The 17,364-nt window shown below is 40.3% G+C and overlaps 2 protein-coding genes across 6 annotated transcripts in view; one reads left to right on the forward strand and one right to left on the reverse strand.

The window, feature by feature from the left end:
- LOC129144272 (protein eyes shut homolog) overlaps window positions 1–17,364 on the reverse strand; it is a 773,546-nt gene that overhangs the window by 283,189 nt on the left and 472,993 nt on the right. The window lies entirely within an intron of this gene.
- On the forward strand, window positions 414–5,876 carry LOC129144270 (zinc finger CCCH domain-containing protein 11C-like). Of its 2 annotated transcripts, none has more exons than XM_054685941.2 (2): window positions 414–955; window positions 1,337–5,876. In XM_054685941.2, the coding sequence occupies exon 2, from the start codon at window positions 1,542–1,544 to the stop codon at window positions 3,765–3,767; it is 2,226 nt and encodes a 741-aa protein (XP_054541916.1). In that variant the 5' UTR covers window positions 414–955; window positions 1,337–1,541; the 3' UTR covers window positions 3,768–5,876. The 2 variants fall into 2 exon arrangements, with proteins under 2 accessions (XP_054541916.1, XP_054541915.1); XM_054685940.2 differs by having other exon boundaries at window positions 414–654; window positions 1,022–5,876.

Consider the following 17,364-nt stretch of genomic DNA (forward strand, 5'->3'; position numbering starts at 1 on the left):
AATGGATTAACATGATTTAAAATGGTGGCCAAGAAATATGATTCTTCTTATTTCATTGGAAGGCCTGGAAGTGTAAGAGGCTAAAATATAAAAATCTGTTTGTATTGACTTATTTTTCTCCTGTTATGGCTTATACAAAGGCTGATCCTTTGCATTTTAAATAATTTTTGTTAGGATGTTAGACATTGTAAATATTTTATTGAAAGTCTAGATTTGGGGCTGGGCGTGGTAACTCATGCCTGTAATCCCAGCACTTTGGGAGGCGGAGGCGGGCAGATCACGAGGTCAGGAGATCGAGACCATCCTGGCTAACACGGTGAAACCCCGTCTCTACCAAAGATATAAGAAATTAGATCTTAGGCATCGCGTCATAGAGGAACTACGTCTTCCAGAACCCTCGCGCCCTGCGTCGTGCTGGCACTTTTACCGGCCGGGCCTTAGAGCGGAGCCTGTAGCCGGGCGCCATCTTTGACGCTGGCAGTCTTGGTTTTCTGCGAGTGCTGCTGCTGCTGGGAGGACGACGGACGGCAGCGGCCAAGCAAGAAGAAAGACGTGGCAGCAAGCGGGAGTCGGGGATAGTGTCATCGGTTCGGGTCCCACGACTTTGGAGCTTGTCTCAAACTCCACATACAGAAAGCCACCGACCTTATTCCGGTATCCTACACCCATTCCCCACCCTCATTACACTCCCACCCCTGGCCCTCAGCGTGGGAGTCAAGAGCAACAGGGACACTTCCGTACTCCTTGTAGGATTGGTGAAACCGTAATGAAGAACACCCCTAAACTCCCATAATCGGTGCGGATTCCTGTGGGGAAGGCCTATAGTGTTGACATCTTCCAGGCCTTGGTTCTGGACCTTGAGAAGGAGGCTGTGGAACTAGAGATAGCGATGCTTTTTAGGATTTGGGGATATTCCCTGCCCAAAAAATTCCTGGAAAATTGACTAGTATTAAGTGTGAAGAAATCTTGAAGACCAGAAATTGGATCTTACTGAAAAACTGATGTTTTTTTTGTTTTTCAGATTATATTGTTCAGCTATGGAAGATGGATTTTTTTTCATGATCCTTTGACTCTCAAGTTCATCTTTAAATGAACTCTTTTTTTTTGTTTTTTTGTTTTGTTTTGTTTTGTTTTTGAGGAGATAACTAACCCTAGCTGTCTCCAGTCTGACAAAGGTTATTTGAATGGACTTAATCTCCCAGTAGTTGGGAGATGTTTTAAAAACACATGCTGTGTTTGAATTGTGGCTGAGAGGTTTTCTTGGCAATGTGAGGAGGAAAATTTTTTCTGCCTCATTATTATTAATTCATGGATTGAGTGTTGGTTCGACCTACAGGCGTAATAGATTGGAACTCAGTGAAGACACAGACGTTCCTGTTGAGAGCAACCAGCTAATGATTACAGTTTAAAGACAATTTCTGTGATCAAGTTGTCATTTGGAAGATTAAACCCATTTCACGAGGACTTGGAGCCTTGTCCTTGCTTTGAGGAAGCAGTGGCTTGTTTCAAGAAGCCACTTCTGATCTAAGAATCTACCCAGCATGCCTAATCAAGGAGAAGACTGCTATTTTTTTTTCTATTCTACATGTACCAAAGGTGACAGCTGCCCATTCCGTCACTGTGAAGCTGCACTAGGAAATGAAACTGTTTGCACATTATGGCGAGAAGGGCGCTGTTTTCGACGGGTGTGCAGGTTTCGGCACATGGAGATTGATAAAAAACGCAGTGAAATTCCTTGTTATTGGGAAAATCAGCCAACAGGATGTCAAAAATTAAACTGCGCTTTCCATCACAATAGAGGACGATATGTTGATGGCCTTTTCCTACCTCCGAGCACAACTGTGCCTGAGTCACCAGAAGAGGAAGTGAAGGCTAGCCAACTTTCAGTTCAGCAGAACAAATTGTCTGTCCAGTCCAATCCTTCCCCTCAGCTGCGGAGCGTTATGAAAGTAGAAAGTTCCGAAAATGTTCCTAGCCCCAAGCATCCACCAGTTGTAATTAATGCTGCAGATGATGATGAAGATGATGATGATCAGTTTCCTGAGGAAACCAAAACACCTACCCTGCAACCAACTCCTGAAGTTCACAATGGATTACGAGTGACTTCTGTCCGGAAACCTGCAGTCAATATAAAGCAAGGTGAATGTTTGCATTTTGGAATAAAAACTCTTGAGGAAATTAAGTCAGAGAAAATGAAGGAAAAATCTAAGAAGCAAGGTGAGGGTTCTTCAGGAGTTTCCAGTCTTTTGCTCCACCCTGAGCCTGTTCCAGGTCCTGAAAAAGAAAATGTCAGGACTGTGGTGAAGACAGTAACTCTCTCCACCAAACAAGGAGAAGAACCCTTGGTTAGATTGGGTCTTACTGAGAGACTGGGGAAACGAAAATTTTCGGCAGGCGCTGACAGTGATCCTCCATTAAAGCGTAGCCTGGCACAGAGGCTAGGGAAGAAAGTTGAAGCTCCGGAAACTAACACTGACGAAACACCAAAGACAGCTCAAGTTTCCAAGTCTCTTAAGGAGCGATTAGGCATGTCAGCTGATCCAAATAATGAGGACGCAACAGATAAAGTTAATAAAGTTGGTGAGATCCATGTGAAGACATTAGAAGAAATGCTTCTTGAAAGAGCCAGTCAGAAACATGGGGAATCGCAAACTAAACTCAAGACAGAAGGACCTTCAAAAACTGATGATTCTACTTCAGGAGCAAGAAGCTCCTCCACTCTCCGTATCAAAACCTTCTCTGAGGTCCTGGCTGAAGAAGAACATAGGCAGCAGGAAGCAGAGAGACAAAAAAGCAAAAAGGATACAACTTGCATGAAGCTGAAGACTGATAGTGAAATTAAAAAAACAGTAGTTTTGCCACCCATTGTTGCCAGCAAAGGACAATCAGAGGAGCCTGCAGGTAAAACAAAGTCCATGCAGGAGGTGCACATGAAGACGCTGGAAGAAATTAAACTGGAGAAGGCACTGAGGGTGCAGCAGAGCTCTGAGAGCAGCACCAGCTCCCCGTCTCAACATGAGGCCACTCCGGGGGCAAGGTTGCTGCTGCGAGTCACGCAAAGAACATGGAGGAAAGAAGAGAAGATACTTCAGGAAGGAAATGAAGTTGATTTTCAGAGCCGTATTAGAATGAAAGCTACAGAGGCTTCAGTTGAGACCACAGGAGTTGACATCAGTAAAATTCAAGTCAAGAGATGTGCGACCATGAGAGAGATGCGCATGCGGAAACAGCAGGAGAGGGAAAAATCAGTCTGGACACCTCTTCGGGGAGATGTAGCCTCTTGCAATACCCGAGTGGCAGAGAAACCAGTGCTCACTGCTGTGCCAGGAATCACATGGCACCTGACCAAGCAGCTTCCCACAAAGTCATCCCAGAAGGTGGAGGTAGAAACCTCAGGGATTGCAGACTCATTATTGAATGTGAAATGGGCAGCACAGACCTTGGAAAAAAGGGGTGAAGCGAAACCCAAAGTGAACGTGAAGCAATCTGTGGTTAAAGTTGTGTCATCCCCCAAATTGGCCCCAAAACGTAAGGCAGTGGAGATGCACCTTGCTGTCACTGCCGCTGTGAAGCCACTCAGCTCCAGCAGCGTCCTACAGGAACCCCCAGCCAAAAAGGCAGCTGTGGATGCTGTTGTCCTGCTTGTCTCTGAGGACAAATCAGTCACTGTGCCTGAAGCAGAAAATCCTAGAGACAGTCTTTTTTTCTTTTTCTTTTTCTTTTTCTTTTCTTTCTTTCTTTTTTTTTTAATATACTGTAAGTTTTAGGGTACACGTGCACATTGTGCAGGTTAGTTACATCTGTATACATGTGCCATGCTGGTGCGCTGCACCCACTAACTCGTCATCTAGCAGTAGGTATATCTCCCAGTGCTATCCCTCCCCCCTCCCCCCACCCCACCACAGTCCCCAGAGTGTGATATTCCCCTTCCTGTGTCCATGTGATCTCATTGCTCAATTCCCACCTATGAGTGAGAATATGTGGTGTTTGGTTAGAGACAGTCTTGTGCTGCCTCCAACCCAGTCCTCTTCAGATTCCTCACCCCCGGAGGCGTCTGGCCCTTCCTCATCCCAAATGAGCATGAAAACTCGCCGACTCAGCTCTGCCTCAACAGGAAAGCCCCCACTCTCTGTGGAGGATGATTTTGAGAAACTAACGTGGGAGATTTCAGGAGGCAAATGGGAAGCTGAGGTTGACCTGGATCCTGGGAAAGATGAAGATGACCTTCCGCTTGAGCTATGAGAAATGATTGATAGCTGAAGGTGGTAGTGAGGACACTTTAAAAAAAAAACCGCCAAAAAACTGGACTTAGTTTCATCTATTGTAACATTTACCTGAGACGATCATTTCTTTAGTCTAGAATTTGCCCCAAATCAGAAGTATACCTCTGAATTATCTGTATGTGTCCTGGATTCCTTGGGGTCAGATTTTTAAAGTTACTTTATAACCATTTTGTCCATTTGATGCCATTGTTTATCATCTTTTGAGAAAAAAGTTCTGTCATACCCTTCTCTCCACAAAAAAGAGACTGAGAGGGAGATCAAGTGAAAGGGTGCAAGCAAACTTAGTGACTCCTTGAGGTGTTTGTCAGTTTTGGCTTTTTTCTCCTTTGTTGTATTCTTTATGTCTTGTCTTGATGTACTTAATATTACCTGAGTTTGAAATGGATGAAGACAGCTGCTACCATTAAGGACCAAATTTTATGCTACCACTAAACAAAAATACCCACTCAGTCTGTGTTAAATTGTATGTCTTTGTAAAGGTATTTAGAGATTCAACTAAGCTTTAAAGAGGGCTGAGCAGCTCAGGAAGCCTGTAATGTGGGCATAACTCTTTGGACCTGATCTTGATGCTTCTGCTGCTCTGTTGGCCTCTGAAGAGCAATATCTAATTTATTATTACTGTAATTTTTTAAAAGGCTTTAAAGTGCCTCAGGGGTCCCCTGAAACTAATTTTCTATTTCTGGGATTCCCTGGATTCATTATATGAGATGGTGACATGATTAGAGGAATTCTTTTTTCGTATGAAAATTGTCCCTTTTCTTCTTCAGTACTTGCCTCCTTGCTGGCATTGAATTAACACAGGGACAAAATTTGGTTAATTTTTTATTTCTAATTCTCCCAACAAACCCCTGTTGCCCAGTATTTATGTGGTGGCCTTTAACCACCTGAGGGAAAAAATGAGCTTATTCAAGCTGCCAATATTTATCTATGGGCTGTAGCAGTACACCGAATTGTACTGTGCCAGGGATATTGAGATGCTCTGGGGGTGTATTGTATACCTGCCAGTTTTCTTCATTTCTGAATTGAGTTTTCTTTTCTTGATGTTGGTTTCCTTCATATCACCTCAAGGTTTAGATTTGTGAAGGAATAAGCATGACGGAAATAATAGTCTTGAAAGGAGATATGTTGTATATAATCAGAAGGAAGAGGAAGGAAGGATTTAACCATTTTGATATTTTGCTGTAGGTGGCCAGTTTTGTTTCTCATAGGGAAATCTGACCCACCTGTCATGTTGGCTCCTAAGGAACTGCTGTTGTAAGCGGCTCATCAAGAGTTGAACTTCACGTAGCCTTGTTGGGAATATGGAAAAGGAAGAAAGCCACAGGACTGCCCATTCAGTCTTGTTAAGATTGGGATGATTCTGCACAAGCAAAAATGACTTGAAATTTATGTATCGACACACCTCTAGCAATCCATCTTCAGCTGACTGAATGTTGTATGATAGCCCTTCTCCAAAGCAGGGGTAGAATGTTCAGGTTTCACCACGGATTTTCTACTTATTTCGCTTTTGGAATCAGCTTACAGATTCCAGGTCCCTTTTGTATATATTCTTTATTCTTTTGCTTTTTTAAAAAATAAACTTGTATTAGTCAATGTTTCGTGTTCCGCATTATTTGAACCATTTGCCCTTACAGAAAGAGAAATACTTGTTTGTGTTTTAAATACAAGCGATGTAGGAAAAAAAAAAAAAAAAAGAAAGAAAGAAAGAAATTAGCCAGGCGTGGTGGTGGGTGCCTGTAGTCCCAGCTACTTGGGAGGCTGAGGCAGGAGAATGGCATGAACCTGGGAGGCGGAGGTTGCAGTGAGCTGAGATCGTGCCACTGCACTCCAGCCTGGGCAGCAGAGCAAGAGTCCGTCTCAAAAAAAAAAAAAAAAAAAAAAAAAAAAAAAAAAAAAAGAAAGTCTAGATTTTGTAGTCTTCCTCTGGAAAGCCGAATTTTGTTTTGCCGGGGAGTTCAGTTACTTACCATTCAACCTGATCCTTTTTAAGCGTATTTTTAAGTTTGGGAGTATGCGTCTAGAGTAAGTTTTTCTTTAGGGCTAATTTAATTATCCTTTTGAAGCACGCCTCTTCAGGAGGCTCGAGGAAATATTCAGGGTGGTCAGCAATGCCTCCATTCTGGCTGGCTGCAACTCAACCCCCAGCTCACAAATCCCAGTAGCTGTTTTTGCCTGGCCTCATAGAGTTTCATTTCATGCATATGTAGCCTAATATTCAATGAAGGACTCAGGATAGCTGCCTGTATAGATTTCTGGAGTTCTTTCTCTCTGTGCCTCACATTTCAGCTCTTTTAGCTCCTTTAACTCTGATCTCTGTCTATTAAATTCAGTAAGTTGGATCTGCCTTGTCATGGTTCCTCCTCTCTTACTGCAGTCTTGGAAGTGCCTACATCCAGAAAGCCATGTTGGTTATAGGGCTTACCTCATTTCTTTTCCTGTTCTGAAGACTCACACTTCTGTGCTGTGTCTGTTTTCTAACGTCTGAAAACAGCTGTCTCATGTATTTTGTCCAATTTCCTAGCTGTTTACATCAGAGAGACAGATTTGGTACCAGTTATTCTATCACATTGAGAAGTGACAGTCCCTAAACTTGCTCTAAACATGTTTAGATTTAATGTGAACAACTAATGTTTCCATTTTCAGTTTCTCTTAGCAGTTTTCACGAGCTTCAATCCGTTAATTCTCAAATACATCCATAAATCACTTGGAATATCTTAATGCATTGTATGAAAGATAATTCCTCCTCTGTACCCATCATCAGCACTCTTCCTTTAAATTGTGGGATATGTTTTTCTGAGACTGTGGCTTTAGCGTGTACGAGAAAAATTCAGTTGTTATCCCCTCATTTTGGGGAGTAAAAATCATAAGAACGAGGAGCATTATAGTATCTAATCTTGTCCAACAAAAACCTAGGTAACTTTGGAAGTTTTCTTCTCTCTCCCCCACTCTCCCACTTCTATGTGTGTATAAGTGTGTTTATTGAATAAAGAGCCTTTTATTTTTATTTATTTATTTATTTATTCGAGATGATGTCTCACTGTCATCCAGGCTGGAGTGCAGTGGTGTGATCTCAGCTCACTGCAGCCTCCACCTCCCGGGTTCAAGCGATTCTTCTGCCTCAGCCTCCCTAGCAGTTGGGACAGACTACAGGCACATCCCACCACGCCCAGCTAATTTTTTGTATTTTTATTAGAGACAGGGTTTCACTTGTTGGCCAGGCTGGTCTTGAACTCCTGACCTCAGGTGATCCACCTGCCTTGGCCTCCCAAAGTGCTAGAATTACAGGCGTGAGCCACTGCCTCAGGCTGAATAAAGAGCCTTTTAGATAATGTCTTGCCTGACAAGTTTAAAACAACTTTCTTACCAGATATGCCATAATAAAAATCTCCAAGAAATTTTCCTTAGGCTACATCTCAATGGGCCATTTAATACTATATCAATAAACTTTATTACATAATAAGATCTTGGTGTTTATCAGAAAGGGATTTGAGCCAGGGTGTTTTCAGTTGATTAGTATCTTGAGTGAGAAAGATCTCTGTTTTCATTAGCCTTCTCAGAAAAAATTCCCCCTATTTATCAGGAATGCAAATGTTTCAGATTGAAGTGGGTACCCAGACATAGCTCAACATTGCACAAACAGGTGCCAAGGGGAATCTGTTTCCTTTTCTATCTAACTCCAACTCCTTTGAATTTTTTTGACAGGTACTTAGAAAAACTGGGATTGACAAAGTGATACAGTTTGAGTTATATGTTGCCATAGAAAGAGGCAAGTTGGCAAATATTTTGGTAAATCATTTGAAGATAGCTTTGAGAGGTCCTCAAAGCTTAGTATTATACATAGAGCAAGAGGATTATATGAAGTATGAAGAGAAAATTTCTTCTGATTTTCTAAGGAAGATATTGTTTAAGATCCAAGACTAGAAAACCAGTTGAATAATGTAATAGTAGTGCTTGGGCGAATCAAACCTTTTGGTGTGTTAAGTTTAAATTCTCAGGAGGATCGGGAAATCCATGGAACCAGATGGCTCCTAATTGTTTACAAGGAGAAAAAAGTCATGCAGAGGTTGAGAATTGCATGGTATTAAAACCTATAGGGTTAAAAAAATTAGAAAAAAACTAGTGTGGAGTTTGGAGTATTTCAACTGGTAATCAAATACAGAATGTTATGAGATAGCTGATGAGATATTCTTTCGCTAGATTTCCTCAAATAAATAAAGGCTGTTGATGGTTCCATCAAGACGGTTTTGCGTGTAGGGAAATAATTAGCATGTGTTTTATTTCCGTTAACATATGTTCGTAATTGCACCCATACACTTCCTTAGAAGGGGAAAGTTTGCAGGCCTCTGAAATGACCATTGTACTTCCATAGCAGAATTCAAAACCAACACTATAGAAAGCATCTATAGCTGCCTTAAAGAAAAAAATTGGTGAATCAGCCAAGGGTGACGGGAAACATGGGGCCTGGTAGACTTGTCATATCTTGTTACAAATGTTCTCAAAAAAGCATTATTCATGTGCCTCTGGTTCCTACGACTAGATATCAGATATCACCAGTCTCTGTCGCTGAGGAGCTTATAGCTTAAAAGGGGGACTTTTAAATAAGTAAGCACACTAGTAGACATTAATCAGCTCACCAACCCCAAAATATTGGAGCATTAGGAAGAACTGAATTCGAATCTTTGCTCTGGTACTTAAAGTGTGATTATGGGAATGTGTTTTAATTTTAATGAACATCAGTTCCCATCTCAGTTAATAGCAACCAAGCTTCCCGGTAAAAATTCTATGGTTATCCTTTATGTATCTTTCCCCTTGCCTCTTACTGCCAATTTAGCAGCACGTCCAATTGATCCTACTTTCAAACAGACGTGACTACTTCTCTCCCTTTCACAGTGACATCCAAGGCCTCAACATCTATTGCCTAGACAATTGGCCTCCAGTCTACTTCTACTTTTGTCTTCCTCCCCTTGATCCCTGTTCAATTTTTCTTGGTTGAATAGCCATATTGATCCTTTCAGGATGCATTGGATCACAATACTATCTTGCTCTAACCCCTTCAGGTCCCTCCCATTGCACTGGACTATACAAACTCTTGGCTGGGCATGGTGGCTCATGCCTGTGATCCCAGCACTTGGAGAGGCCAAGGTAGACAGATCACTTGAGGTCAGGAGTTTGAGACCAGGCTGGCCAACATGGTGAAACCTCAACTCTACTAAAAATACAAAAATTAGTCAGGCAAGGTGGCATGTGCCTGTAATCCCAGCTACTCGGGAGGCTGAGGCAGGAGAATTGCTTGAACCCGGGAGGCAGAGGTTGCAGTGAGCCGAGATCATGACACTGCACTCCAGCCTGGGTGATGGAGTGAGACTCTGTCTAAATCTATCTATCTATCTATCTATCTATCTATCTATCTATCTATCTATCTATAGATATATCTGGGATTAGTGGTGACCAGCTTCCAAGATGACCCTCAATGATCCTGCCTGCCTCCGAGTACCCACACTCTTGTGAAGTTCCCTCCCTCACACACTACGCCAGGGTTAGTCTGTTTGACTAACCCTGGTTAGTCAAAAACAAAAACAAGGAAATAAAAAAACCCAAACTCTTCAGTATGCCCTTCAAGGCTCCACGTGACCTTGCCGTGTCTACCTCTTCTGCCTCATCTGAACCTTAGCTCTTTCCACACCCTTCTCATTCTGCTACAGTCATCTAGTTCTTACTGTTCTATGAGCAGCTCATTTGCTAAGCTCATTTCTTCTCCAAGGAGTGGCTCCATTTCTCGAGCGATTCCCATTTCCACTGGCTGGTTTATCATTATCATATAAGCTCCATGTCTAACTCAAGTGTTACCACTTCAAATGGGTTTTCACCATCCTAGCTAAAATAGCAGCCACTGTCTCTCTTGCTCTGTTTTATATCTTCATGGCAATATTGCCAACTGAAATTTTATTATTATTATTTTAAAATATTATTTATTTCTTACTAGAAGGTTAGTTCTGTAATGACCAACTTTTCCTGTCGTGTTCACTATTGTTTTCCAAGCGCATAATCGATACCCATTAAATATCTGTCAAATGAATACATAATTTTTAATGGGGATGATAAATAAAATATTATTTTTTGAGGAGGGAATAAAAGAACATACGTATATCTATAAATACTACGCTTGATCTTCGCCAAAAGGCCGAGAAGCGATACGTATATCTATAAATACTTAAAAAGTATGAAGTACTACAATATTAATATTCATAGATATATAACTAAAAGGGTTGGATGGTAAACAAAGTACTTGGACATGTTTCTGGTAAGTTTCTCTATGAGCTGGGACATAAGTTTTACATTTAATCCTATTTTCTATGTCAAAGGAGGATAAGTGAGTTTTACCCATTGAACAAATAGACCCATTACTCATATTTCACAATTAGCTGCTTTATGCATATTTGACCAATGTTGCACTTTAAGCAATTACAGATAACACTTAGTCCTGGACTTACAGATGGTTTGACTTATGGATGGGGAACGCAGTAGAATATTGTGTTCCCAATAACGCTGCCTATTTACAAAAGCAGCGTTTCCATCCTTTTCATTAGTTAAAAGTGAATAGTTTTTACTAATTAAATTAATATTTAATATTTAATTTGTGTCAATTAAATATGCACGAATTCTGCACAACCCTCAGCCCCCTTTTGCAGATTCTGATATGACAGTTGAGTATTATTATATGAGTAATGATAACTGTCAGGGCCAATGTTGGAAGCAACCATGTGACCTACTAATACAATATTTATCCTCTGTCCCTTTGATTTTCTGTTTAGTAGGCTCTCCAAATTATCACTCATTATGTATCCCAAAGCAGAAATCAGTGTAGGTAGCATTACTAAACTTAGCAAATAAAAATATGGGATGCCAAGTTAAATGTGAATTTCAGAAAAATGAGTGCTTTTCTGGTGTAAGTATGTCCTATGCATAAGTATGTAGGGGTACAGTTTTGCTAAAAATTATTTATTGTATATTTGAAATTTATATTTAGCTGGATATCATGTATTTTATCTGGTAAACATATATATAGGATATAGCCAGTGACATAATTCCTGATGCCATCACTGGTCCTTTGGCTCAGACCACAGTATTTCTAATATCAGCGGAGCACAGCTAGATTGTTCAACTGTTGCATCTGTTAAGGTGGTTAGAAGATGGTATTTCATGGAACAAGAATATTTACTATGCCTTCCTTTATCTAAGTGCCTTTAATATGTTTCCTTTTATTTGAATACCTTTGAGTGAGAAATAGACATAAAGGAGAGTTTTCCTATGATGCCTGACTAACTCTGAATACTTCCTGGCACTTGTAAGATAAACTTGGTCATGATAAATTAAGTGATCAGTTATTGCTCCCAAGGTTTCTGTCATCTGGGTTTAGGGTCAGAGGTGGATTTTCTGTGAAGTTAGGAAAACTATAGCTTTAGGGCCGTCACTCGCATAGGTCACTTCCATGGCCCCGTGCCTAATTTTGCATTCTTTTTCTTAAATACAAAACAAAGAGACCTCCCACACTCTATAAGTGCCATGAAAACCTGCATTCTATCCCCTCATCCCCCACCCATGTCTAGGGATAAACAGTCTAGCATGCTAGCTCTAGATAATTGCTGCTTTGGATAATTTCCAGATAAAATGCCCAAATTGACAAGACAAATGTTTTACATGTAAACAAGTTGCACTTACTTATCTTAGGCCCCCAACAACCTGATTCATTTCAGCTATTGGCTTTTTCTTTTCTCTATGGTCACAGTTATCACAGTATGCTCCCAGGAACATGGGGGCAGAGCTTCAACGTTAAACAGGTCTTTCTGTTTTCCTTTCCACTGGGAGATACCTAGTTCAATGTTCCTGTAACCAGTTGGAATATATGCCAATCTCAAAGTTAAATTCTGGCTCTTTAGGAGGGAGCTTTCATCTGAAGACCTGGGATCTTCAGATTATCACTGCGTTGTCACTTCCCCTAATTTAACAGCTGCTTGTTTTGCTTTACTCCAGTCCTCAACCCCCAGATGAGGTAGTAGAGATTCCCTACTGTTTCGTGGAACACCAGCAACATGGACACAAAGGCAAACTCCAGCTTTCCTCACACCTCTTAAAGAGCATCTTGAACCCTACAAGTCTAGATGGCCCTGGCCTATTCCCTGGGGGATATTTTTTCCCCATAGGTAGGGCTGGTGAGATATTATGTTGGAGTCACCCGGGGCCTATTCTTGTACCTCTTCTGTCTTTCTTTAGGTACTTTCATTCACTTGGTAATCCCATCTTTTGTCATGGCTCTGAAAACCATCCAAATGTTGACAGCTCCCTAGTTTATATCTGGGAAATTATAGGAGGGTTTAGAGTAAAGAAGTGACCCCATACATGCGTGATTAACACATGCTTAAAGGATCAGCCCCGAATTCTCCCTTGACTCAAAACTTATTCAACTGTCTATCTGGGTGTCCTTTAGGCATCTCAGACATACTGTGATCACAGCTGAGCTCCTGATCTTGCCTCCAGATATGGTCTTTCTGCAGTTTTCCATAACTCGATAAATGACAACTTCATCTTCCCAGTGTTTCAGGCCAAAAATCTTGGAGTCATTTCTGACTCCTCTGTTATTCTCACGTTAGCTGTTCAAACTATCTAAATAACAGTCTACCTACTAAATACCCTTTGTCTCTACCTTCAGGGTATATCCAGAATCTGATCCCTTCTCAGTATCTTCACAGCAAACACCTGGCCCAGGCCACCTCATCTCCTACGTGGCCTTGTAATTGCCTCCTAACTGGTCTCCCTGCTTCTGTTTTCAGCCAGCTTTAGTCTGTACTCAATGTAGCAGTCAAAGCAGTCTTTTCAATACATAAGTCAGAGCATGTTAGTTATCCTCTGCTCAAAAGCCTCCAAGAGCTTCCCACATTAATAGGAATAAAAGCCCAAGTCCTATAATGGCCTGCGAGGTGGTATCTGATCAGACCCTCTGCAATGACTATTGTCCTTGTCTTCTCAAATTTTATCCACCACCCACTCCCCTCCAGCCTTGCTGACCTTGCTGTTTTTCACAGAAGCCAAACATTTCCCCACTTAGTGCCTTTCCATTGGCTGTTCCATCTGCCTGGATTGCTCTTCCTTCAGGTGTGTCTATCTGTGTGTGTGTGTGTATGTGCGTGTGTGTGTATACATGCTTACATGCTTCCTTACCTCCTTCAAGTACTTTCTCAAATGTTACCTTCTCAATGATCACCCCATTTAAAATCAAAACCCCCCCTCCACAATTGTTAATCCTTGTTTTGATTTTTCTCCATAGCATTCATTACTTCTAAGAGAGGTTTTTAAAAATTTTTTATTCTGTCTCTTCCAATTAAATATAAGCTCCATGAAATCGGGTTTTTATCTGTTTTCGTTCCTGCTCTATCATTCCTAGCACTCAGAATAGTGCCTGTCACAAGAAATGGAGGGCACTCAACATATATCCATTGAATGCATAAAACAGGATAAGAAAGTCTTAAACATTTGCTTAATGTGTCTTCATCAATCCTTAAAGGTTCAAAAGCACTCAACCCTCTTTCTCTTCTTTGGACTTCCCCTTATGGTATGTGTGTGTGTGTGTGTGTGTGTGTGTGTGTGTGTGTGTGTGTGTTTTCCAGCTAAAACCTAATATCCTTGAGTTACACCATTAAGAGAGTTGCAGCTAGCTCTTCAGAAATCTTGTATCTACTGAACTCCAAGAACATCATTTATTCAGTACCCAAGGATGGGACATAGCCAATGATGATGATGGGAACATTTTCAGGAAATGTGCTCACTCACATAGATTTTTGTTCATGGAATAAGTTTCTGAAGGTCTGTTTATCAGGGTAAAACTTCAGTCCTGTATCAACTAACAATCCCATACAGAAGGGTCACTGTTTACATTTCTCCAAAGCCTGGTCAAAAGTAACTTTGACTAATTTGATTAAATTGATTGATAACTCAAAGTAAATCATATCACCAAAACACTTCTCATTCCAATGCTTGATAGTTATGGAATTTGCTGAGACCACCCACTGAATACCCGTTCAAATGAATGGAATCTCACAGAGCACACATAATCATCTCTGACTTTTGTAGCCGTAGGGATACATTAATACCTGTGCCTCATACTTAACTGAAAATCACCAGTTGTCGGCTGAGTAGTTTACTGCATGTCAAATCTGAGGTCCAGTGTAATAGACTGTTTTACTACTTCTATTCAGAATTTTCTAATTCATAGACATTCTAATTTTATTTGTCTTTTTCTCTCAAATACCATGATAGGGTGAAAGTTTGAGCTTTTGTATCTTAATGTTTATTGAACATTAAGATACATAGAGAATACTCTACTATACATAAATGCATACCACTCAATGAATTGTCCTTGGATGAACATTGCTGTAAAACTACTCAAGTTAAAAAATAATATTTCCAGTATCCAGAAGTCTTCTGATGTCTCCTCCCCATCACTACTCCCTTCTTCCTCCCCGATGTAACTGTTACGCTCATTCTAACACTGGAGTTCAGTTGTGTCTCTTTTCCAACTTTCTATAAATGAAATCATCTGTATAAATCTTGCATCTGGCTTCTTTTGCTCCATATTATGTTTGTGAAATTCATCTATATTATTGAATATAATAACTGTGGTTCATTCAGTATTACTGCTTCATAGTATTCCACTTTATGAATTTATCACAATATATTGTTTCTAGCTTTTCATTTTTATAAATCATGTTGCTCTGGGCATTCTTGGAAATATTTTTGGTTAGCATGATCCCCTTTCTGTTGAATATACACTTTGGAGTGCAATATCTGTGTCATAGGTATGTACATGTTCAACTTTAGTAGATAATGTAAGCAGTTTTCCTAAATCATTGTCCCAATTTAACTCCCACCAGCAATATAAGAGACATCCTATTGCTACATATCCATGTCAGCAGTTAGGATTATCTCTCTTCTTTATTTTAGTTATTCTCCTTGGTAAATAGTAGTAGTATCTCATTGAGGTTTTAATTTGCATTTCTCTGACTACAAATAAGATTGAAAATATGCAGATATCCTTTTCCTGAAGTGTCCACTCAAGTATTTCCTTCTTTTCTCTATTGCATTATTTATCTAGTTATAGTTAATTTGTAAAAGTTTAAAAATTATTTATCTGGATGCAAGTCTTTTGTTAGTTATGTGTGTGGCAAATATCTTTCCTCACTCTGTGGCTTGTTTTTGTAGTCTCTAAATGGTGTTTGTGTTGAAAAGAAGTTTTTAATTTTAACATCCAATGTATCCATCTTTTCTTATGAACAGTCATTTTTGGTCCCAATTTATCAAATCCTTACCTATCCTAAAGTCTTGAAGGTATTATCTGCGTTATAGTCTTAGATTATCTTCTAATTGCTTTATTATTTTCTCTTTCACACTTTTCACAGTTAAATCTACAATCACCCAGAATGGATTTTCATGTGTGGTGGGTGGTAAGGGTCGTTTCTTTTTTAAATCGTCAACTTTTTTAAAAAATTATTTTTATACTTTAAGTTCTGGGATGTATGTGTAGAACATACAGGTTTGTTACATAGGTATACAAGTGCCACGGTGGTTTGCTGCACCCATCAACCCATCATCCACATTAGGTATTTCTCCTGATGCTATCCCTCCCCTAGCCCCTCTCCCCCTGGCAGGCCCCAGTGTGTGATGTTCCCCTCCCTGTGTCATGTGTTCTCATTGTTCAACTCCCACTTATGAGTGAGAACGTGCAGTGTTTGGTTTTCCGTTCCTGTATTAGTCTGCTAAGAATGATGGTTTCCAACTTCATCCACGTCCCTGCAAAGGACACGAACTCATCCTTCGTTGTGGCTGCATAGTATTCCAAGTTGCATATGTGCCACATTTTCTTTATCCAGTCTATCACCGATGGGCACTTGGGTTGGTTCCAAGTCTTTGCTATTGTGAACAGTGCTGCAATAAACATACATGTGCATGTGTCTTGAATTGACCCAGCATCATTTGTTGAAAAGACTATATTCTGTGTGGATTTCAATTTGAAAATTTTATATAATAAATATTGTATCTATATTTATAACTATGATTTCTCTTTATGTTTGTAAGGCTTAGCAATTAGGATATGCTATCAATTTATCATTTTAAGGCTGATTTTGTCTTTTTTTAAATGTCAAAGTATTTATTTTACCTCAATTGTTGGAAGAACTCATTGGTTGGAGCAGCTAAACCTAGATCTTTGTGGAGAGATAATGGAAAAAATCTGTAATAGGTGTTTGATTTTCTACTTAAATCTATTCACTGATTACTAATTTGCTCAGTTTATTTTCTGGAGTCAATTTTTAGTCATTTCTATTTCTCCAGAAAACTATACATTTAAAGGCATGTTTTATTTTTACTAATATAAAGCTACATTTAATATTCTGTTAAATGTGTGAACAATTCTTGTAAATACTGTTTTTCATTTGTAGTTTTGGTATGATTTTTGTTTTCCTATTGTTACCGTCCGTATATTTTATAAAATGAATGTCTTTGATTCTGTTATCTATTGCTGTGAAACAAATTACTCCAACACTTAGTGGCTTAAAACAACAAACATTTAGTATCTCATGCAATTTCTGAGGCAAGGAAATCTAGGGGCAGCTTGGCTGGTTCAACATCTCTCACAAAGTCACAGTCAAGCTTTTCTTCCTGGGCTGCCATTGTCTCAAGGCTTTGCTGGGGCTGGAGAATCCACTGCTAAGCTCACTCACTTGGATACAGACAGAGCTCGATTCCTTGCTAGCTCTTGGCTGGAGGCTACATTTTCTTTCTTTCTTTCTTTGAGACAGAGTCTCCCTCTGTTGCCCAGGCTGGAGGGCAGTGGTGCGATCTCGGCTCACCGCAACCTCCTCCTCCGGGGTTCAAGCAATTCTCCTGCCTCAGCCTCCCGAGTAGCTGGGATGACAGGCGCCCGCCACCACGCCCAGCTAATTGTTTGTATTTTCAGTAGAGACGGGATTTCACCATGTTAGCCAGGATGGTCTTGATTTCCTGACCTCATGATCCGCCCACCTCGGCCTCC

The sequence above is a fragment of the Pan troglodytes genome, chromosome 5, assembly GCF_028858775.2.
Source record: "Pan troglodytes isolate AG18354 chromosome 5, NHGRI_mPanTro3-v2.0_pri, whole genome shotgun sequence".
In the NCBI taxonomy this organism is placed as follows: Eukaryota; Metazoa; Chordata; class Mammalia; order Primates; family Hominidae; genus Pan; species Pan troglodytes.